Source organism: Ursus arctos, unplaced genomic scaffold, assembly GCF_023065955.2.
Source record: "Ursus arctos isolate Adak ecotype North America unplaced genomic scaffold, UrsArc2.0 scaffold_10, whole genome shotgun sequence".
NCBI classification, from domain to species: domain Eukaryota; kingdom Metazoa; phylum Chordata; class Mammalia; order Carnivora; family Ursidae; genus Ursus; species Ursus arctos.
The window spans coordinates 67,814,249-67,838,281 of NW_026622764.1; the positions used below are offsets into that span (position 1 = coordinate 67,814,249).

The 24,033-nt window shown below is 39.6% G+C and overlaps 1 protein-coding gene across 1 annotated transcript in view; it reads right to left on the reverse strand.

Annotated features, from left to right (window-relative positions):
- Positions 1-24,033, reverse strand: part of B3GLCT (beta 3-glucosyltransferase) — a 120,304-nt gene that overhangs the window by 59,268 nt on the left and 37,003 nt on the right. Inside the window, exons 5-8 of the mRNA XM_026493096.4 lie at positions 16,597-16,673; positions 16,007-16,118; positions 9,323-9,459; positions 2,412-2,475 (exon numbers count right to left, since the gene is read on the reverse strand). Of these exons, the coding sequence (XP_026348881.2) occupies positions 2,412-2,475; positions 9,323-9,459; positions 16,007-16,118; positions 16,597-16,673 (390 nt within the window). The remainder of the gene's footprint in view (positions 1-2,411; positions 2,476-9,322; positions 9,460-16,006; positions 16,119-16,596; positions 16,674-24,033) is intronic.

Consider the following 24,033-nt stretch of genomic DNA (forward strand, 5'->3'; position numbering starts at 1 on the left):
CCGGAGTCCCAGGATGGAGTCCTCAATGGGGATCCCCACTCAGCAGGGAGTCTGCTTCTCCCTCTGACCCTCCCACCTCTCATGCTTTCTCTCTCTCACTCTTTCCCTCTCAAATAAATAAATAAAATCTTTAAAAAAATAGGGACGGGGATAATCAGAGTTCAATTATTCTAAGTCCCTTGAATCTGGGACATCAATTACTTAGCCTTTGTTAGGTTAAGAATGCATGTTAAAATATTTAAAATAACCAGTAAGGTACAGACAGAACTTCCAAAATAGTGGAGGAGGAAAAAATGGAAAAAGAACAAAAAATAATCTCTATAGAAAGTAAGGAAGTTTTTAAAAGAGCCAGAGAGAAAATGGGAGGGAAAGATAAAATGAAGTGTTAGAAATCAATTCAAATATAATGGTAATCATGTTCAGTGTAAGTGTAAATTTGCTACCTGGTTTAAAGACAAAGACTGACAAACGGAGAGGAAAAAAAGATACATCCTCTCTAAGAGAAATGCATCTAAAAGAGGGCACAAAGGGGCTATAAGAAAAAGATGAGAGACAATTAAAAAGCAAATCCAAAAAGAAAGCTGGTATAGAAATAGGGCAACAAAATACATGTTAGGGCAAAGAGCATGACAAGAAAGAAAGATGAATTCATAAGAAGATGTAAGGATTCTAAACTTGCATGCAATTAATTAACGTAATCTCAGAGCAAAAAGCAGGAGTTGGCAGTTATGAGAGGAGACATTGTCAAATGCACCGTTATTATGGAAGACTTTCCCATTCCTCCCTTGATGAATGATAGATCAAGCAGACAAGGGTAGAAGGAAGGGAGGGAGGGAGGGAGGAGGGAAGAGAAGGAAAAGGGAAGAAAAGAAAGAAGGGAGGAAGGAAGATTAACTTATTAGATTAAATCTATTTCTTCCTTAATCTAATAAGGAGAATATTATACCCCCAATATACATTTTTTGTCCATTTATGAAAAGTAAACACGAACCAGGCCACAAAGTAAGCCTCATAGTTCTAATTACTTATAGACCACAATAATGCTAAAAATCAGTAACACAACACAATAACAACATACACAAATATACCGGGTCGCAGTGAAAAATGTATTTTTTAAAGTGGGTCACAGTCAAAAAAAAAAAAAAAAAAGGTTTAAAAGCCTCTGTCCTAGAGGAACTCCTGCTCTAGTCGTAGGACGCGCTCCGCAGGGAGTGGCAGGAAGTCCATGATGCGCCCATATCAACGTGGAGGAGTTTCAAGTTGGAACAATACTCATGGTACACTTCTGTTTATCTAAAGTCCAAATGGTTGCAAAACTGCATAATGTCTTATTCAGGGCTACAGTCCTATGCCGTAAAAGATGAAGAAAAGGAAGAGAGAATTCAAGAAAGCGTTGACTAGTAAGAATGAAGGGGACGCAAGAACGTCACATTCATGTAGCTTCAAAGCGACTGGGGTTGTTCTAATTCTTAAGCCAGGTGGTGATTACACAGATATTTTGACTGAGCTTCATACCTTTCACATTCGTTAGAAATATTCTTTGTAGGTATTTCGTGTTTAATAGATTCCTGAACCTGAGTATCTATACCGAAGTTCAGTCTTCATTAAAAACATCTAGGCAGACTTACGCTTTCAATTAGTCGTTCTTTCCTTTCTACGGAAAGGAAGAAGGGTTTTTTACAGGTATGTTTTTTCCCCAATAAGCTACCTCATCACATGCAAACAGCTAAGAAGGTAAAGCCTTGTGCATGCCCTTTTGGCTCCTGGCATGCTGCCAGTGCTCCTGGCCTCAGTGGCATGTCAAGATGGACCCCACCGTCCTAGGATACAGATTCCTGCAGAGGGAAAGGTGGGGCTGTTCTAGGCAGTCAGATGTGCCTGTGAATGAAACCCACGACAAAACCTTCTTAATGATTCGGGAATGATGAATGATGGGACACCTGCCTCCAGGATGATTGGTCACAGATGTCCACTAAATGCCGGGGATGCTGGGGTCCCAACTGGCATGCCACGGCTGCCTGCTGGGGACCAACTGGCTCGGTTCTGCCCTAGACGGCCAAGGACAGAGACACAACCAAAGTACCAAATAAGAGCAAATAAGAGCAAAGGTGCTTTAATGGCAGTTTTGCATGTTTTTAGAAATCCACCTTTGCACCCATCCACCTAGCTTTAAAAAAAAAGAAAAACCAAGAATCACAGACGCAATCTTTTTCACTGCTCCTTCTCCACCTACGTGATTCAAATGAGCTTACAGAGCCTAATTTGCTGGAGAAGAATCACCTTGGAGGGGAGAAGATACATAGATGCGCTGGGGGGGAGGAGTGAGCTGTAAGAGAATAAAAAACACCCTTTATATCAAAACACATGAATTTTTGATTACTAAGACTTTTAACAAAGAAACTATGACGTACCTCATGTTTTAAATCTATCGTAAAGTCGGATTTCAGGGATTCACTCTTTAACCTCTTGGTAAGCCTAGAAAATAGATACAATTTGAGGCATTTTTTTTTTTTTTAATCAGAAGAAGCATCGAATAAGAATAACACATTGAGACTTTCTAATGTTTGAAAACAGATTAAAAGCACACATTTTAAGATAAAATTAAGAATTTCACATTTCCTTGAGGCAAAGCACTGTGAAAACGGAATTTTTGTTGAGTAGGAAATAAATGCAAGGCTTTTTTGCAAATATAGCATTCACTGTTCCAACATCTGGCAAATACTATAAAATACAATAGAATACATTAAATGTCTTATGTAAAACAAAGCCACAAAGTTTATTGACTCCTGATAAGTGTATTGACTCCTGATAAGTGTATTGACTCCTGACAGAGAAAAAAGACAGAAAAGAAAAAAAGAAAAAGTAAAGCTTGCATGATAGAGAAACAAAAGTTGTTACTTTTCAGTCTCATGCTTTTAATAACGTAAATGAACTATAGCTTGTGGAGTTTTTAGGGGAAGAGAGCATATGGTTTCTGGAAAGAAAAAACATTTAATTTCAAGTCCTTTTCTTAAAGAAATCTTCAGTGGCTCCTTTCAGTGCGGAGGGGAGGCCCATCATTCCCTTCCACTGTCCCCTAGCTTCTCCATACTTATCCATGATAGCCATGACAAACACCTGCCCGCTGCCTAGTACACCCACACCCAACCTTCACCTGGCAAACCTTTCTTCAAGATCAAACTCAATGGCATCTTTTCTGTGGAACTTTGCCAGACTTGTCCACTGGCATAAATGGAAACTTCCTTTGCTCCCGGAGTAGGAAGCAAGCTCCATTAACTTTATCACACATGCTACATCCTGTTGTGTATACGTCCCCCTCTGTGTGGCAGCTTCTTTGTACTGCCCACTGTGCCTGGCCAAAAGGGGCACTCAGTGAGCTGCCTGAATGAATGAGGGCAAGATATTCTTTGATTTTAAGCTGCATGAGGTAGAATTACATACCTACCCAGACCGCTGAAATACCATACGGCTCTATATCTGTCGCAGGGCTAGAGACTAGACCGTCAGTTTCAATTACAAACACCCTAACACATATTTTAAGGGCAAAGATGTAATACTGATTTTAAAAGGAAAAGTAGTAATAAGTTTCAAAACTCTTTACTGAGTTTTTAGCCTAGTTGAACCACAAAGATTTCTTTTTTATTTTTAATTTATTTTTGGGAGAGACAGTATGAGCAGGAGCAGTAGACAGAGAGAGAGAGAGAGAGAGAGAGAGAGAGAGAATCTCAAGCAGACTCCACGCTGAGCACGGAGCCCAAAGTGGGGCTCGATTCCCAGGACCCTGAGATCATGACCTGAGCCAAAACCAAGAGTCAGACATTTAACTGACTGTGCCACCGAGGCACCCCAAGATTTCTTTAAAAATTTACTTTTACTTACAGGAAAGAAAGGACACAGGTTATAATTTATGTTTAGTATTAAAGCATTTGTCTTGGGATAGATATTAGTGCAACTTGGTGGCAGGTGGCTCCAAACAGCGCACGTAATCTCGGTCACATCCCTGCTCAATGCCGGCCCTCAGATTTGTCAGTAGGAGTGGGTGAGGATACGTAAAGAGACAATGTTCTCAGACACACTCCAATATATATTAACAGAAAAAATTCTTCCCTGGCGCGGATTCTTATCCAGTTTGAAGTCTTACAAGCCAGTTTTTATAAACAAACAATATCAAGGTAACTTTGGAATCTGGACTCATGCCAACGGCCTTCAAAATCTGATCAGGCCACATTTAGACTCTGAAGACAGAAAAAGTCATACCTGGGCTTCCTGCCACAGGCAAGGGACACAGAGCTGGGACGGGAACCCAATGGATATGACATCCATTGTTAGACGGCCGTGCATCACAGGCCCCTTAAGCTTCCTAAACGATAAAATACCTCTGACGTATTGCCCTAAACATGCTCTCTGCTTTTTTGACTTTTTAAGTTTCTTTCTCATTCAATTCTTGAAAATTTGTATTTGGGGAAAAATTCAGAGGGGCAAAACTTGAAGACCACTGAATTTCTTTAAGATGGACAATGTCTGATTTGAGGACACACAGAGATGTACATTGGAATTTTTAAGTGGCTATGTCTAGCAGCTCATGGAGTCTACCACAACCTTAAGTGATGAAGGTCACGATGAGTCAGCCTCACTGACACCCAGAGCCTAAGTCAGTCACCTTGCAAATGTGTTTCCAGTTCTAAAAGTGTACAGGGCATTCATCTAATTTAAAAGACAAGTTCTAAAAGTGGGAACTAGGTTTTACTTTTCTATACAAGATAGCACAGGGGTTTTCCAAATGCTAATTTCATTAACCAACAATGCCAAAAAAAAAAAAAAAAAACCCACACAATTAAGGTCAGAAATTCCAATTACTTAGATAAAATATTTCCTCATTAAATATTCAGTTCCTGGCAAATACGACATTTAATATTCAGCTTTCCTATTTTTAGAAGGCTACCTAAGTCATGTCTCAATAACACAGCTCTAAAGACACAACCAGCAAGACTGGAAACTTAAAACAGACAGGGGGGCCCTTCAACTCCATATTGGAAGTTCCTAGCTGACTTTTACAGTTGCATTTGTGAGCTAGTCAAAGGAGCAAAATATTGAAAGAAATCTAGGTAAGTTTTACTGGTGGAAAAACAAGAGAAAAAACCAGTAACATCAACCTATTTGAAGAGATCATCTTACTGGAAATTTCTCCAAAAATGCAAGTGTGTTCTTTTATTGACACTATCGTTAGAAGATCACACAGAGGGGTCACCAGGAATGCTAGGTGGTGTTAATTCAAAACTCATGTGGGATTGCCAGGGCAAATAATGTTTTTGGTGGGAAAAATCTAAAAAAGTGTGTGTCATGAAATGTTTTTAAGTAACCAGTTTTTCTGATGATCTGAGCAGGAGAAACCCTTAAGTAATTGTAAACAGTTGTCCTACCTACGAGTGGGCCATAAAATCATGGAAAGGAGGGAAAAGGGCTCACCACTACTGCAGTGGGCGCTGTCAACTGCCTACACAATACAGAGCTTCCCCTCCCTTCTTCCTAAGAGACTTCTAATTACTGAGCCCAATAAATGGGCTCCAGGGTCAGAATTAGTTTGATCCCAACCAAAGCACTGAAATTCCCTGCAAGCATTAATGGTCCGGGAGCTGCTACATGCCTGAAGTGGACCCAACCAACTTCAATCAGACAAGACCCAGCTAGAGACTGAAGATAAGCACTTATATTCCAATGGTTAGAGAGGTTCTCTATTGCTTAACGTAAACAAACAAAAACATTTAGCCCTTTTTCTTTGAATCACAAGAGGAACCAGATTTAGGATGAACTGATACTGTATGTGGTTTCAGGAGGCTGTGTACTAAAAATGAGAGAGAGTGAGAACCAGCATCCTCAGTAACAGGGCTGAACTCCTGCATCAACCAACACAGACCTCACCCTCAATTACATAATCACATTTCCTTAATCCAGCATGCTAACTGATATAGTCTCTAATAACAGGAGGAAACAGCACATTAGCTTTGGAACTGGGAAAAACCAATTGGGAAGATCTAATTTTGCAGCCAATGGGGCTAATTTATACTTTATGTCTCCTTTAGTTCTAAGTATAATACCAGTTTCTTGAAGAATGTATACAATCTCCTATGAGAAAACCATTTTTAAATAGATCTTGGCCATAAGATAGTTGCTATGCTAAATGGGTTACATCATGTTTTGTCTGATTACTTGTCTGCATCACAAGAAAAAGGAAATACGGTATCAGGTAACCAGAATTTTGCATTTGGTACTCTAGGAGAGCCTACGCTTTCATTCTGTTTTGTTTTTGCTGGCAGGGGAAAGGGAGGAGAAGCACAGAGAAGACCATGGATATTAATTAACTACAAACACTGGGCAGTTTGTTGGCAATCGTTCAGTGTTGTGGAAGCAGAGGACACTGAATGCAGAAGGTTAACTGGTGCCTTAGGATTCCTCTATCACGCCGGAGTTACGGGGGAACTGCTGGAAATTTTCGGAACTTGTACAAACGATTAATCTTTTGGCCCCAATTCCCTTATGTAGTCCCTTACATATCCTACTGCAGTGACATGAGGCCCTCGGTCCTCTCCCACATCTCGGTAGAAAATATAGCTCAGCTTGACCAGAAAGGGAGAAAGCGGCACTTGTCAATAGATATTTTCAATGACTCCGTAAAGATGACAGAAGAGAAGCATGCGCCAGTGCGACTCCCTCTAGAGAACACCAAGTCATCCATAACAGTGTCCCCTTAATAAGACGAATATCTTGGCTAATCCAGAGCCTGGGCCCCAGCTCACAAAGCCCCTGGCAGTTAGTTGCGTGGTGAGCATGAGGTAGTTAGAAGACGAGCATAAGCCAGAGCCAACAGAACCTGCCAGGACTTTGGCTGCCTCTCCAGCTTAGAAGCAGTGAAGCCAGAGGGCAGAATTCATAGGCCCAAGAGGTTTTATAGAACAGGTTTTGTAGAACAGAACTGTCTGCGTGCCAAGCAATGAGTTGGGCTAAACTGTCCTTTAAGAGGATCCGAGGAGTCCAAGATGTGTTCGACCCAGATTACTTCTATCCACCTGGTTTAAAAGTAAGTCAAAAGGAAAGCAATAATTATTATATCAAACTCAGTAAAAGGTGAATTGCATCCAGCATCAAGGGGCCTCCAAGGTCCTTGCTTGATGGGGGATGGAAAGAAGTGATACTCGCTAAACTACGGGATTTGTCTGCTGGATGAGTGGCCTCCTGGATTGGAAGGGCAGGATGGAGAAGGGGGTCATACTGGCTTCAGAGAGATGGTTATATCCCAGGGTTGCTGTATAGGGTCTTTGCAGGTCCGTGGGTTTCTCTTTAGCCTTGAGGGAAGAAGATGGCATCTGTGCTCAGAGCACTGCATGGAACAGTTATAGCTGTACTTGTCCCTCTTTCAAGGGACTTGGTTCTCCAGTAGACAGGAGACAGACTGAGAAAGAGCTTCTAACCCACAAGTCAGAGAAGTCACAGCCACAGGAACTTCTGTAGAGGGTCAGTCCGTATAATTCCAGTCTAGGAAGCTAAGTACAGAGAGTGAGGACAGCGGGGAGGAAGGCTACCATGGGGGAGAAGAATCTGGAAGGCACAAGGAAAAGCTCCAGGGCTGGAATATGCTGCTCACGGCTCTGGAGAGTCCAGACTGAACACAGGTAGCCAAACTGGGCCCAAACACCAGGCTGCTGGACACAGTGGGAAAAGAGTGTCCTGGGGGCTCCCGGTCCTCAAGCCACAGCAAACCCCAAGCTTAATTCATTTGAGAATAAAGATGACCCAGGACTGCTGAAACAAAATTATCCTTCCCTCATTCCTGCAGAGAGTAGAGCCAGGCAGTGCAGGGTGAGGAAGGAATGACAACTTTCTCTTCTCGTTCCCCTTCCCCTCCTGCCCAACCTTTCCAAGAACAGTGCAGGGAAAATGTGTGGGCCTCCTAGGCATGCCTGGCACAGGCTGGGGGCAGGGTATCCTTGCCCGGTATTCTCAGGACGGGCCCATGGGTCAAACGCTGTAGTTGGAAATAACAGAATCCACTCTGGCCAGTTTAAGCACAAAGTTACATTTACAAATGCATATAGATGGCTCACAGAATTACTGGAAAGTCTGAATAAAGAGACTCTAGGCTGAGATTCTAAGAACAACCTCCAGATTGATACTACAGAAATGGGTAGCCGAGGAGTTGTGGCCTCTGCCACTATCAGGAAGCTGCTACCTCAGGAAGCTACTGTCTCAGCTGCAGCCTCCAAATGACCCCTCCTCTATCATGATCTCTCAAGCCGAATGGACCACCACGCATTGTCTCACTGTCTCCTCCTCCATATAACTCAGTTCCCAAAACAGATTTTCCACAGCACATCAACCTAATGGAGCCCACCTCACGTAGCTGCTGTCTTATAGGAGGGAAGGCTATACAACATGGAGGAGTTGTTATTGTCCTTTTCGGATTCCACATTGGGAAAGAAGGTCTTACGCTGTTAAAACTTTCGAATGTCAAATGAGTTGTCAGTAAGGGCTGGCCAGCCACAAATGACAAGGTACTACTACCTTATATGTCTACAATGGGCTAAAAAGTTTTCCAAGACTCAAAACCCCAGAAACAGCACACTTGGTGTAAGAAATAACAGACACCCTTCCATCTTTGAGGATACAAAGGCCTCAACTGCTTTATCAACTTTCCATTCCCTAAAGAACAAAAACACATCATAATTAATCTGAGGCATTCGAATTAAGAGCCTGTCAATGATCATATTTCTCCTGAAATATGACTTAATTATCTTTACTTTTCACATTGAAAAAAGCATGATTGCAATTATATGCACAAATAGCTAGGTACGAATATCTACAGAGCCTCTGATAACTGTCCCCCCTGTTTAAACGTGTGTACCCATGTACATAATTTGCCACCAACTCCCACCCCTAGGCATGTTACAGATTTGTTTTCTTACTGATGACCAAAGTCATACCTATAGTTAACTAGATCCATTAATAATAGTAATAACACTTGTGGAAGTAGAGTTCTCAATGCACTTACGTGCCCTCCCTTGGGCTCACAATTTATTATTCAACTTAGAGGAAATAGAGAACAGATGAGTAATCAGTCTGAGGAGACCAGTATGTGATAGAGCAAGACCCTCAGGTATCGATCAGTTCCTGCTCCAGGTCTTCCCACTCCACCACACGCTGCCTCCCACTGCAAAACTCACCCAAGATCTATCAATTACAGTACTCAGTGAAATAAAAGTCGATCTTCTCACACACACACACACACACACACACACACACACACACACAAAGTCTAATAAATTCTTACTTGTTTACAAGTGGAATACTAAGGGCCCAGCCAGCAGCAAAGTCTGGATATTTAAAAATTGTAGGATTTTCAGAAAAGGCATAATGGTGAATTATTGTAGATTCTTCATCATGTAATGCTTTTCCTAAAAACCATTCCTGTTAAATAAAGATATAAAATGTCATTCTCTTATAAAGATGTGGTATATACATATACAACGGAATATTACTCAGCCATCAAGAAAATGAAATCTTACCATTTGCAGCAACCTGGATAGAACTAAAGGGTATTATGCTAAGCGAAATAAGTCAATGAGAGAAAGACAATTATATGATCTCATTCATGTGTGGAATTTAAGAAACAAAACAAAGGATCAAAGTGGGAGGAAGAGAAAAATAAAACAAGACAAAATCAGAGAGGGAGACAAACCATAAGAGACTCTTAACTACAGGAAACAAACTGAGGGTTGCTGGAGGGGAGGAGGGTGGAGGGATGGGGTAACTGAGTGTGGGCATTAAGGAGGGAACGTGATATAATGAGCACTGGGTGTTATATAAGCCTGATGAATCACTGACCTCTACCTCTGAAACTAATAATACGCTATATGTTAATTAATTGAATTTAAATAAAATAAATAAAAGTAAAATTTTGAATGTACATCCAAAAAATAAAAATTAAAAATAAATAAATAAAATGTCATTTTCTTAAAAAGCCATTTCATACAAGACCAAAAAAAAGTCATATCATTAATTCTAGTTAATTAAGTATTCTGGGTGATAGAGAATTAGCATACATTATTACTTTCTGAAGAATTTTAACAAAAACATATTTAATGCTCTATGATAATGAACATGGCATAATCTTTACAAAGAGAGTAATTTAGTATATCAACAGAATGAACAAAATGTTAGTCATCATTATGCCATAAACATATGAAAGTGGTTTTCTACAGAAAATTCCATATCAAAATACTATTAAGGCAAAGAAAACAGCGCTCCTTTATGCCCTACTGAGGTTTGCAAAGAAGAATCTGAAAAATTCCTTCCAGAATTAGTGCCTATTTTATTCATTTATTCATTCACTCGATTAACATTTATTATTGTTATCAATTAACATTTGACATTTATTCCACACCAGGTGGGAACACAGCTTACACACTAGTGGGGAAACAGAATATAAGTAGGTAAAGTAGGGTCAGATAGTGACTGCAATGCGCTAGGATGAAAATAAAACAAAGCGCCTGGGGACTTCCCTGGAAGGAGAGAGAAACCTCTCAGGAGCTAACAACGGAACTGGGAGTAAATAATACCAAGGGGCCCCCTATGCACAAACCCCAGGAAGAGCCATCAAGGCAGTTACTACAAAGTCCCAAGGTGAGAACAAGCTTGATACTTACGATGAAAAGGGAAGTCCAGTGTGCTAGAATATACTGGATAGGGGGAAATGGTATGAAAGAGACAGGCAGCAGACAGCCCAGGGTGGATTTCAGACGCCAGTGGGAAGCAACGCAGACTTTACTCCAAGGGCAGTGGAACACTTTCACTTCTGGCCACAACAGAATAGTCTGGTTCAGACCTGCTCCCCACTGAGAACAAGTATGAATGCTGCTGGAAATACTTAAACCAAATAATTGAGGGCATCAGAAAACAAAGACAGATAGTAGATGAGGGCAAATATCCAAGAGAGAAGGGGAGCCCATCCCGCAGTCACCTCCTTTTACCCTCAAGGAATTTGCTGGTTCCTGTAGCAGAGAATGGTACAGAACAGAAGGCAGCAGTTGGGACACTGCAGCCTTGCTGCACTGAAAGAGGGGTTGGAGCTGGAGGCTGCCAAGGAAGTAGAGATTTAAGAGGATCCAGAAAAGCGAGCCCCAAATTCTTCATGTGATTTCCCTTCAAGTCCTAGGCTAGAAAAAAGAAAAAGAAAAAAGAAAAGACAAGAACCAAGTGGAAAGCAGCAGTAGAGAGCCTAATTGCTGACAAAGGCTTCAGCAGGGGTGCTGGGGAGCCCAAGGCCCAGGTGCAAGGTGTGCTGGAAGAAAGAGGTCTAGAAGTAAGGGCAGTCTGTAAACAGACGTACCCAAACAAGGTCTAAAACCCGGAAGAATATTAAATCCTCCTGTACCTAGGGATATCATCCACAGCCTCTTTGATTTTTCACATAAAATATCTGGCATTTAGTGAAAAATTACCAGGCATGCCAAGAAACAGCACCAGGACAAAAACAAAGAGAAAAATGAGAAATAGAGATGCACAGATAACCGCAGTTATCAAAAAAAAAATAAGTATTATTCATATATTTAAGGAAATAGATGGAAAGATGAAGAATTTTGCCAAAGAGCTAGAATAATAAACAAAAGTCAGATGGAAATTCTAAAACTGATCAATGCAATAATCGAAGTTAGGAATCCAAGTTAGGAAACAAAAGAGAAGGAAGGATTAGTGACCTGAAAAGTAGTAAGTCAGTAAAATATATTCAGTTTGATGCACAAAGGAAAACAAAAGGAAGAAAATACAGAAAAGAGAATAAAAGCAATATAAGAAACAGTGAGAAGGTCTAAAACACATGAAATTGGAAAGCCAGAATAGGAGAAACAGAATGGAATGGAATCAACATTTGAAGAAATAGAGGCTTAGAATCTTCTAAAACTAACAAAAGTCATCAAGCCATAGATTCAAGAAGCTGTATAAACACCAATAAAGTATAGAGTAAACCACACAGAGGCATATGTTGGTTGAAAAGACCAAAGTTAGAGAAAATCTTAAAAGTAACTTGAGGGGAGACGGGTGTGCACATTTCTTTTAAAGGAACTAAAACAAGACATACAGTTGAATTTTCAATGGAAACAACAGAATGTAAAAGACAACGGAACAACATCTTTACAGTGATAGAAGAAAATCACTGCCAACCTAAAATCTAGCGAAATTATCTTAGCCCAGTGGGAAACCAGGGGGGGGCGGGGTTTGAAGAGGTGAGTGGTATGATCTGAATTACCAAGAGGCTAGATTATTAGGATGGCAAGAGTAGAAACCAAGAGACCAGCAAGGAGACTCTAATTAAATTGTCAAGGCAAGAGATGATGGTAGGGTGGACCAGAGTGGCAGTATTAAATATGGAGAAAGGATGGAAGAAGATGTATTTTGGAGGTAGTCTCAATGGGATATGCCAACATAGGCTCCTGGGAAAAAGAGGAATAAATCATGAGTCCTAGGTTTTTTTATATGAGCCACTGGATAGACCATGATGCCACTTCTGAGATGAGAAAGACTGAATGAAGATGGGAGAGGCATTAAGAATTCAGTTTTGCATATGTTGAATTTGAGGTTGCGATCAGATAAGTGGAGGGTATGCAGTAGGGAGTTTGGTACAGGAGCAGGGAGCATATGGCTCGCTCCCTTGGTTCCTTCATACTCTGCTCAAAAGTGACCGGATACTCTATACAGAATAGTAAGCCCACCCCCAATCTATCCCTTATCCCTCTCATTCTGCTTTCTTGTTCTCCGTAGCTCTTACTACCATCGGACACATTGTTTGCATTTTTGCTCCTTGCCTATCTCCCCTGCCACAAGAATACCCCCCTCCTTGGCAGGGAAACCGTCCATTCTGCTCACCGCTGTATCCCCACCAGAAGACCTAACATGTAATAAGTGTTCACTAGCTTTTGTTAAATGAATGGAGCAAGTCCAGGAGAGCTTCAAATGGCAACCACCCCGTTAGAGAAACTAATTTAAATCAAGCACCCTAAATGCTAAACGTTTTGCATATTTTCCCTGTTATCCAACCGTCCCTACCTCTCTGCCCGCTCCTTATCAGAAAACAAAAGCAGGAGGGACACCATATTATCTCTTCTGTTTGTGGTTGTGTCCCAAATACCTCCCAGACTCTTGGTTTTGGTCACTTCAGCAACAGGTCATAACTGAACACATATGCAACCCATTGATATAACTATGAGCTTGGATTATAGAGCTACACCATGATTTTCTCGACATTTTACAGGTATTTTAAATCATCACTGGGCAAGAGGGATAATCATAAGGTAACTGGCTTTGGCTTAAGATAGAAATTCAAGATCTTTTTAAAAAAATCAATGACATGGGACTTTCTCAAACTGCTAAACACTACCTGACACGAAAATCGTCACATTTAACATAACATGTCAATACAGTTTGTTTAAAGAAAATAAAATACTTCAGGAGATTTTCAGTACCTTTCTTACTAATCCTTCACTGTTAGAATTTCCTGCCGTAAACATAATTTTATGCAGAACATGTTTCAATGTTTTAACTCCTAATGGCAGTGTCCAGCTATTATCCAGTATATAAGATTGTTTTCCAATATTGGGGGGAGGGGTTACTATATAAACTAAGGGAGAAATTTATATAGAATCAGTGGAAAGAGGCACTCCCCCACCCTTCTTAACAATTTTCTTAATAGTTTCACAGTCAAGACAATTATAATCAAGATAAACTGTAAAATAACAATTCAGACAATGTTCTATTAGTATCTTAGAATTACTCTTTACCAGAACCTCTGTTTCACCTCTATTAAAAAAAAGTCAAGACATTTCAGCAAATGCACATTCATATTAAAAGCATATAGTAGGAAAAGAAGAAAGATTCCAGCAAGATATGGAAATTTACAGAAATCACCTAGAAAGGCAATTTAACAAAGATTAATTATTTTAATAAAGATTTAAATTTTCCATTTAAAATATTGTATTACAGTGTGAATTTGTGTAAGAATGACAGAAAGATGTAGAAGGGAAAAAACATCAGAATCCAAAAAAAAAAAAAAAAAGACTGATGCTCTAACACACTAATTATTATTTTAATATAGTTTATTTGTATCAAAGCCAGTTTTGCTTTTTTCTAAAATTTCAAATTGTAGGGGAAAAAAGCATACCGGTTTGAGCTAACTTGAACGTTATGTAATCTTTATTTCCTAATGCTAGTTTCAAAAGAAATAAGGCATCCTAGATTTTTTTTAAAGGTTGAGTTCAGAAAAGAGGGGGAAAACATCTCATTTTACCTCTGTTCTGTACTTGCTTTTCATGAACTTGCTTTGAACTTTTAAATTTATCATTCCAATTTTCATTAAAAAGCACAGTGAGTCACCATCTTCTGCAAAGAATTAGAGCTATGGATAATGGAAAAATAATCTCCAGGTGAAATGAACACTAGGAGGAGATTAAAACTCCTACATTCTAAAAAGGATTTGGGAGTTTTTCTCAAGTCAAAAGGAAACATAACAGCCTAACAAATGTTTTACACAAAACATGGCCAAAGTACATAGATGCTGGTTAGCATCATCTGAAAAGATGGGATAAGACACATTTATAATTCTTCTCTCCTTTGAAGGATTTTTCATTTTAACCTAACAACCTTCTCATTCAATTATATCTGTATCTTTCCTGAAAGCAAAAGCAAAAAGAGAAATCATAATGGACCACTGCGGTTTTTGAAGAACCTCGAAACCAGCGGCTTTGTTAAGGTAACAGACTGTCCAGTGTTCGAGAATCATCACTGTTGCCCAACATTATTCGTCTGCAACAATAAACAAAGCGGCACCCAGAAGCCACCTTTCCTTCCCCACATTCTCATTAAATATGATTTAGTTCTGGAGTGGGCACCAGAATAGAGGTGGGGCAGGTGTCCAGTGGTACCCGAAAGGGCCCAATTCCACTTATTCTAAGTTTAAAGGATTCCATATGGTGATCTGGGTATAACCCAGGCTTCTCCAGGAGAAATGAAGAGCCTGATTACTCTCGATGTATCTCCAAGGCATCCTCCTGAGACACCACGCAGCCCAGCAGGAAAGCTGACATTACACAGTTAATCAGTCATTCACAAATACTCACTGACCACGTATTAAGTGTTAAACACTCTGCTCAGTGCTAGAGACTAAGAAATAAACAAGAGCCAACTGTTACATCATATCTGCCCAAAATATAATCTGAAAATATGAAAAGTAGGACACAGAAAGTAGCATTGGACTTTTTTTTTTTTTTTAGCATTGGACTTCTAACATGAGATGCACCCCTTCTTACCTCCAGACCTTCTCAAATTTTGTTCCCTCTGCTTAAAACACTCTTTCTCTCCTATTAACTCTTACTCATCCTACAGGATGCAGATTAAAGGTCACCTCCTGTCCTGACCCTCGGGGATTAGGTTTGATGCCCTGCTATGTGCTTCTGACAGCACCCTGTATTTCCCTGAGTATAAGATCTCTCACTTTTCATTGTTTCCTTAATGGTCTGTTTTCTCCTGTCAGTCTATATCACCCACGTCATCAAGATCCTTGTCTGCCTGTCCTAGCCCCTGCTATCACAGTGCTTCATACACAGCTGGCAACCAAGAAATACTTCTCATCTAAAATAATATGTGGTCATTGTTGACAAGGAGAAATAAGCAATTTAAACTTATTTCTTAACTCTGGGTTATAGCTTTTTAACTCTCTGAAACTGCTAACACATATAAATAGATTTTGCCATTTAAAAATGGTCCATTATAAGTTCTATCCCTCCAAAGCTACAAAACCTCAAAAAGAATTGTTTTAACATTGCTTCTAGATATTCAACTATTACTTCATTCTTTTTAATTTTAAATTAAGTGTTTTTATTACTTTGGAAAACCTCTTAATCAAAATTAAATCTTCTTTTAAGCATTTCCCCCAATAGATAAATACTGGTACTAAAATTACATTCACCTTTGATGGGTCATATCTTCTGAGTGTTTCTAAGAGTTCTGGAATTTGTATTCTTGTCTCCTCTTCACAGAAGAAAATCCACGATGAATTTCTGCTATATGTTACAGAAAAGCTGACAAAGAGAAATAGGTTATAGTAATCACTTCTATAAAATGAGTTTATGGTAAGGTTTAAAACTAATAAGCAAGAAATGGATGAAAGACATACAAAATGGCAAGAAATCTAGATTTTTTTCCCCTACATTTTTCTTCAATGTATAGTTTCAGCTTATTGGAAAGCCAGATACTAATGGTTTATAAAACAGCTAGAGTTCTTAAAGTTAATTCTCTCCATAACAACACCAGTCCAGAAGGTAGATAATTTTCAAATATAAATATCAAATCTATCAACATTTTAGCTTTTAAGAAAACAACATATTTAAAAACAGAAGCCATCCATGATTAAAAGAATCAAGAAATTTGGGTAATGTAGTAGTCTTAAAAAATAGAGTTCAAATTTACTTTACTTATTGACTTTCAGTAAGAAAAGTAGGGAGCATTGGAGTGTTCAGGTAGAAATGTCAAAATTCACACATTTCAAGTTAAACATACTGTGGTAACAATGGAAGTATGGTCCATGCACCTTCCTGCTTAGACAGCTGGTGAAGAAGAAGGACTCTGGGGAGTTCCTAAAGAAACATTATTAAAGAGGAGAAATAAATAAAAATAAAATATGATCACTCCGATTTAAAAAAAAAAAAAAGACCCAATTTTTAAAGGCAGGTATTTTCAGAAACCTGACATTTTACTCTACTCTCTTTTTTCTTCTCCTCAGGAGCTGCTAGAAATGAGAGATGTTGGCTGACTCCACATAACCTCTTTATCACCTACGCATGGAACAGTGCTAAAGACTCCAAGAAAGGTCTTCAGTGATACCAGGAGCTGACCTGAAATTTGCGAAGGTGACCAGAAGGGAAGAGCTCAGAAGCAGTCAGGGATAACACAGAGGCACAGAAACAGCTTTCACTATACATACCATAGGTAGCAGACGGAAAGTGAAACACATCAGCTAAACAAGAGGGTGTATATAATATTCAATTTATCTCATGTAAAAAAAAATTTAAGTGCCCTTAAAAAACTAAAATACCATGGTAATGAAGAGTTTAGGGTCTAATATTAGAAATACAACCCTTAGGTACTCAGACAATAATAGTAATAACAGACTTTGAAAATTTATAAACATAGGAGGAACTAAGATTCAGAAACAAGACACATCTGTGGTTAAATAAATATGCATACATATACACAGAGAAAGAGAGAGATTAATATGTTTAAGGCTACGAATGTTAGCTCACGTTATTACAAGCCCTAAGTCAGAGATCTAATAATATGCTTGAATACCATCCTCCCAACAAACTTTTAGTATATTCTGTGTTTTATTCAATTTCTTGATAGCTGTTGCAGACAAAAGATATTGAGAATAAGTGCCTAAGTATTTGAACTATTACTACACTAATGTAGATTCCATACCAGCTTTTAAGTTCATATAAGTTCATTATTTCAGGAGAATGGTTTTCAATATAAATCTTTGGAACTGACTTTCAAATAAAGTCTCGTTTCTTTATTTTATGTAGTATTTATTTTAACTTTCATGTACAAATATGAAATGCAAGAATAGTAATCAAAGGTTAAATCAGACTAGCAATATGACATGACAGGAAAAAACCAACTGAAAGGCTGAATTAACAGTTAGTCAGTATACTCAATATAATACCAGGCTTTCCTGCTGTTGGTTATGAATTATGCAGTAATTTTCACTGACTTTTAAGAAATGGCTATATATATATTATATATATGTATACATAGATACATGTATATTCATGAGGGATTATATAAGAACAAAAATCATGTGTGAAGAAAACTAATATTAATAGTTGAATAAAGCTTTCAAAGAATTATGGCATGCTAATATGAACTAGCTAGGAAAGAAAACAGCAAATACTTTAAAAGGTTTTATAAGAAAATAAGTAGGGGCTCCTGGGTGGCTCAGTCCATTAAGCATCTGACTCTTGATCTCAGCTCAGGTCTTGATCTCGGGGTTGTGAGTTCAAGCCCTGTGGTGGGCTCCACGCTGGGTGATGGGCATAGAGACTACTTAAAAAAAAAAAAAAATGAATGACCTATTGTGTAGCAATTAAAAGTATAATAATGAAGACTTCGTAAACATGGAACTGTCTTTATGTTAAATGGAAAAACAGACAGGATTCCAAATATGTAAAACAAATTCATATATGAACAGAGACTGGAAAGGAACCAGAAAAATGAAAATTTTTGTGTCAAGATGACCAAAGTATTACATCTATGCTTTTAAAATCCTTTAATGTAGTTAAAACATTGTTTAGGTTTAAAAGTTTCTTGAGGAAAAATGAATACACCTCAGAAGTCTTCTTCCATACAAGTCCTATCCTTCCTGGTTACAGAAAGTATAAAAGTGATGTCAACAGGTATCACAGGGAGGCTGTGAGGGCACCTTCCTGGCAAGGATGCAAAGACAGGCTTATGAACAATCTGTCACGACAATAAAAGTAAAAAGGCAAAGTCTTAGCACAAAGGAGTAAAATTCTAGTCTAAAATAAACTCTATGGATTACTAGTAAATTATAATCATCCTTATCCCCATTCCTTTTTGTTTACTAAATCATATGCCTGGGTTTCATATCTGCTTCGGTCAGTGAACACGAAAATGGCAATCAAATTTTCTGTACCCACCTATCTCCAAATAGAAACATTTCAAAAACTAGTGGGCTGTGTTGGTAACTGTCTCCAAAGGTGTATGAATACCTTGTTCTTAAAAATATACCTACCTTGACATTCAAAAACTTGGTCTTAATTCTTGATTAACCGAAGGTCATTTAAATTATAAATAAATTTTCATCCACGAATCCTCAAAAAGGCCCAAGAGCTTTTACTCTTGTTTTTTATATATACACACATATGTGTGTGTATTTATACACATGTGTACATATATATATTCTGTGTGAATACATATGCACACGTGTTCTTATGTATTAGCACCTCTAAGGTAAAATAATTTAAAAGGTCACAATAAAATTTTCTATCAAATGATCTTACCTCAGTTTTTACTACTTGGAATTATAATAATTAATGCTCTTTCTAAGAATTTGTGTGTTACAAAAAACACCACCACCAGACTTAGACCTCCTTACAGCTGCCATACCCAGCTTGCAGCACTTTTATATGCAATGCAAGTTTTTTAATATGTAATAGGATGGATGACTGAGAGAGTTTTCAAATGAAATATCAAAGGGAAAGAAAATAAGAAAATGTTGTATCAACAGTGCCATTTGGAGTAAAAGGTATAGTAAAGGCACCCATGCCTACGGCACTGTCTGTTGTCGATCTAAATGACACCTGTTCACCCAACAATACTACTATTCCAAACCTACAAGGTAAGGCAAAATTCTATCAGTAATGAGATAATGCCATAACAGAGGCAAGCATAAATGGGCTAAAAATACGAAGGGCGTACCGTGGGCAAATGACTGAAAAAGGGAAGAAAATGAAAAAGTTGAACAGTAATCTAAACTTTCATGTCAACCCTTTGTCTCGTTGAACCAGTCTGTCTTCACTTCCACCATCAGCATCTACTGGTCCCCAACAAGCACTTTGAGGTCAGAAAGCCTACTGAACGTGCAGTCAGTACTTCCTCTGAACACATGTTGTATCAAGTATATGTTCACACTTAAAGCCACTAACAATTATGAAGAACAATCACCTTCAAAATCAACACTCTAATTGGTTCCCTGGTTCTCACACAAATCCATCACCGGTATTTGGCAAAGGGGTTCGATTCCACAGCTGAGCATTCTAACAACGCTCTGCGAATGGAGATAGCCCATCATTCTTGATAAGGAAGGAAAACCAAGAAAATTTTATATCTGGAAATATTAATAGTATAAATGAAAGAGCTAACACTTGAACATGGATGGAAACAGATCAATATTTAAATATCATAAATAACTTTAATTATTAGGCAGGTTTGGTTTTGGGTCACTTTACTCTTTGTACCTCTGTCTGGAAAGAATGCAACTAATTTAACTTCATGCTGCTGGCCTTTTCCCTTCTCGACGGACTATTTCCCAATGCTTGTGACTTGCCCATAACCTTAATTCAAAGTATAAACCTAGCAGTACATGAGTTTATGGTCTAATTCAGTCTCATCATTCGGACCAAGTACTAAATTTGAAAGCAAAAGCCAAGACATTTTTCAGGATGAGGCAGTGGCTCTGAAACACTGAATCCTGTTTTAAGACAGATTCCAGTTCAACCGCATTTCCAAATTCCAACTGTTATATAGGTCTTAACCATTGAACTGAGCTTTTGGACCAACACATGAATTACGATGAAAACTAACATCTGTTTATTGTTATAATTTCTCCCATAAGAAAGAGGTATATCTTATGAGGATGATGATAAAGATGTCTGATATGCTGTTTGGAACCATGTCAGACAGATTTACTAGTCTTTAAAAATCCAGTATTCACTTATGAACCAGTAGATTACATGTGTTGCTATAATAACGTGTCTTCCAGGAACCTGAGCCTATATTTAAAATATATATATTTCTTTCCAGATACGTGTCTTAATCACTATCTTCTCCTAACAAGAGAAAATTATTACCTCCTTATTTATAAAATTTATTTTTATTAACTATTTACTTTGAAATGCATTACTAAGTACATTTTTATAGCTCATATAAATCTGTTTTAACTAATCATTCATTCATTCATGAAAGGCAGTACTACAGCTCAGTGTTTAAGGATCTGATTTCTGGAGCCAAGGTACTTGCATCAGAATCCTCGCTCTGGGGGCACCTGGATGGCTCAGTCAGTTAAGCATCCAACTCTTGGTTTCAGCTCAGGTCATGGTCTCAGGGTCCTGAGATCGAGCCCCACGTCGGGCTTGGTGCTCAGCATGGAATCTCCTTGTCCCTCTCCCTCTGCTCCTCCCCCTGCTGCCTCCCTCCCTCCATCCCTCTCTCTCTCTCTCTTTTTATCTCTCTCTCTCCCTCTCCCGGAATAATTAAAATCTTAAAAAAAAAAAAAGTTAACCATGATTACTGCCATAGTTTCCAACTCTCTGTCTGCTTCAGACCCCGACCCCATATATCAGATGTCTCACTAGTCCCTGCAACCCCACCTCTCTAAACCTAAGCTCGCACACTGGCTCACGGACTGGCTTACTTTCCTTGTATTCACCCTTTCCCTAATACCCAGCAAGACCCACAACGACTGCCCCCATCAACGAGAGTCCCCACCATTGCTCTTGGCAGGAGTCTGGCAAACTCTACTATTTGTTCAAGGCTCAGTTCAAACGCTGTAACAAAGTCTTCGCTGACCTTTCCAGGCGGGGCTAGATGCTTCCTTGCCTGTGTTCTCAGAGTGCAATGCCACCGTGGCTTCACGCAGCAACGTGCAGTGTGTCCCCTACTAGAACGAGCCTGCTGGAGGGCGGGCACCGTCACTCACCCAGAAGAGACCAGGTGCTGGGCAGCACCCACCACAAGCACCCTGTCCCCAAGGAGCACTTGCCCCCTCTGCACAGCTGCATGTGCTGGCCCTGAACCGATCCCCCTGTACACCTCTAGGCACTGGGTACGGACATCACTACCAAAAGAGTGAGCTCCGAAGTGACTGGCTTCCGTGGGCCCCCAGCTCCAGACTCAGTCCTGCGCAGCAACGTCGGACTGGCCACACTCCATCACAGGCTGCCTCCCCTGAACCTGGGGAGACCCGGCGTCTGGCCTCCGACGTTCTTACTGGGCCAAGGCCCAGCTCCCCACCAGATTCAGCCGGGATAGAGATCCCCAGGACAGGGAAGGGGTTCAAATGCTAGGCAGCCAAAAAGAGATGAATGTTCACAACACGACCTTCTCCAAAGTGGGGTGAACTCATGATTGCTGAGCAACCGCCTCTGAAGCAACGTGGGTCTCAATGCCCTATTTTCTCCTTGGGGCATCTTGCCCAGGTCCTTCCTTAGAATAAATATTCAATAAGGATTTATTAATGAATGGATGGCTGAATAAATTCTTACTCAACAGCAATGTAATGAAGTCTCCAGTTTAATAAACAATTAATGTGATGTCTTAACACCTAACAGTTACTGCAAAAAAATGAATCTTCAGTAAGTAAGCAAGCATCCAACTGCTCTCACCTAAAAAGAGAACTTTGGTGACAGCGACACACTGTCCAAGCCAACCTTTCAGTGAAGTGCCTCGCGCTGTCTCCTTGACAATAAAAAAAGTTCTAAAAACAGGAAACACAAAACCGTCTTGTTTCTCAAGCTTCTTCACACTGATCTATGAAAGGCTTTGCTCTGACTTATCTTATGGAAACAAGGTTTGTTTTTTTTTAAACTAATGAACCAAAGTCTGTAGACTAACTAACTCTCCTCAAGCAAATAGTGATTTACAGAACTTTCTGTGAACAGGGAAAAAATATCATTTATTTGTTAAGGTTGAAATTCTTCCAGGTTTTAAATAAAGTTCATACCACAAAAGAAGAAAATAAAATTAGACGTGTCTGTTCTTTTCAAAAGCTATTTAGTTGGGGGTGGGGAGAGCAGGGAAGTTTCTAGGCAGCTAGTTCAGCTCCATTTGATCCAAAGCATAAAATGTAATCCAATATCTGCCAAATGTAATGTATACAGCCGTAATATTCCCCCCCACTCTTCCCCCAAAAAACTCTTATAACAACATCCCATCTCTGAACTTGCTTTTCTGCATTTGCAGGTTGCCTTAAAAACAAAACCATAATTTGTCTGTGCTTCTGCCCATATCTGTCTTGGGTCCTGCCTCCACTGTGACGGGCCTTCCCTCCCCACTGCGCTCACTCCACAGGGGCTGACTTCCTCACTCGAAGTGGTTCCCCAACCAACCATGACCCTTGCCCTGTACCATGGTTGAAGCTCACACTTTAGAGTCTTCAAAATGGTGCCGGAATTTTTGTTTTACTAGAACCTACCAAAACCCCACCATGATGCCTTTATATTCTTTCCTTTATTATTTCCAACTTCATCTTATTTTGAAATTCCTTTGGAGAACAATACTGGTTTCTGTAACTTTAGGCAAGGGTTAATACCAAATACTTCTGAAGCCACAGGAAAAATGATCACCGTCTCAGTTCCCCTGGGTCACTGGATCCCAGGTCCCAGAAGGGAGAAGGCGACACTCGGAGGACGGCCTCTCCGTCAACAACATAAGGACAAGAAAATCCGATAGTGTCTTCACCAGAAGCCAAGCCGTTTGCTCCTAGCTCGTGTAACAAAAAATCTACATACAAGTATTTTCATGCAAACATCCATTCAAGAAGGAATTTTCGTAGGTTCAAAAAACAGAAGTCAAATCATAACGGACACACAGATCTCTGCACGTAGTCGGCATTTGGAACAACACACACTCAAGTGCCTCATTCATTAAGACACTGTTGCACGAACTCTCCTTACGGGTTTCTGTCAGCCTCACCTCCAGGCGGCTTTTTGTGTGTGCACCTCTTTAAATAGCCGGTCTTTGTAACTCCGCATTACCCCTCCCTCTGTAACGCAGGGAGAAAAAAGACGGAGGGGGAGAAAAATAGCACTTCTTCAAAATCCGTGTTCTCCTACCTACAGATTTGCATTTAGGGGCCCCATACTCATCAACCGCATCCCCCACCCACTGACTTTACTTTCCATCCGTTCTGATCTAAAAAGACCAGTGCTGAGCCCACTGTGAGCACATCCTTACTCATCACCCAAACTGCTCCCAAAATCCCAGATGCCACCTGGTGTCCTAAAAGTAAGCCTTCCTGACGACTTGGCTTTGTCTCCCAGTTCCGGTTTCCATGTTCTCAACTGACACCCCTCCAGCTCATTTTCCTATCTTTCTTAACTGATTTGACAAGTCTTGTTTCTTTACCCTCTCAGGCTTTATTTACATGTGCACTGGGCGCTCTGTTACTGTGTGCTTTTTACATATTGCCCCAATTCCTCG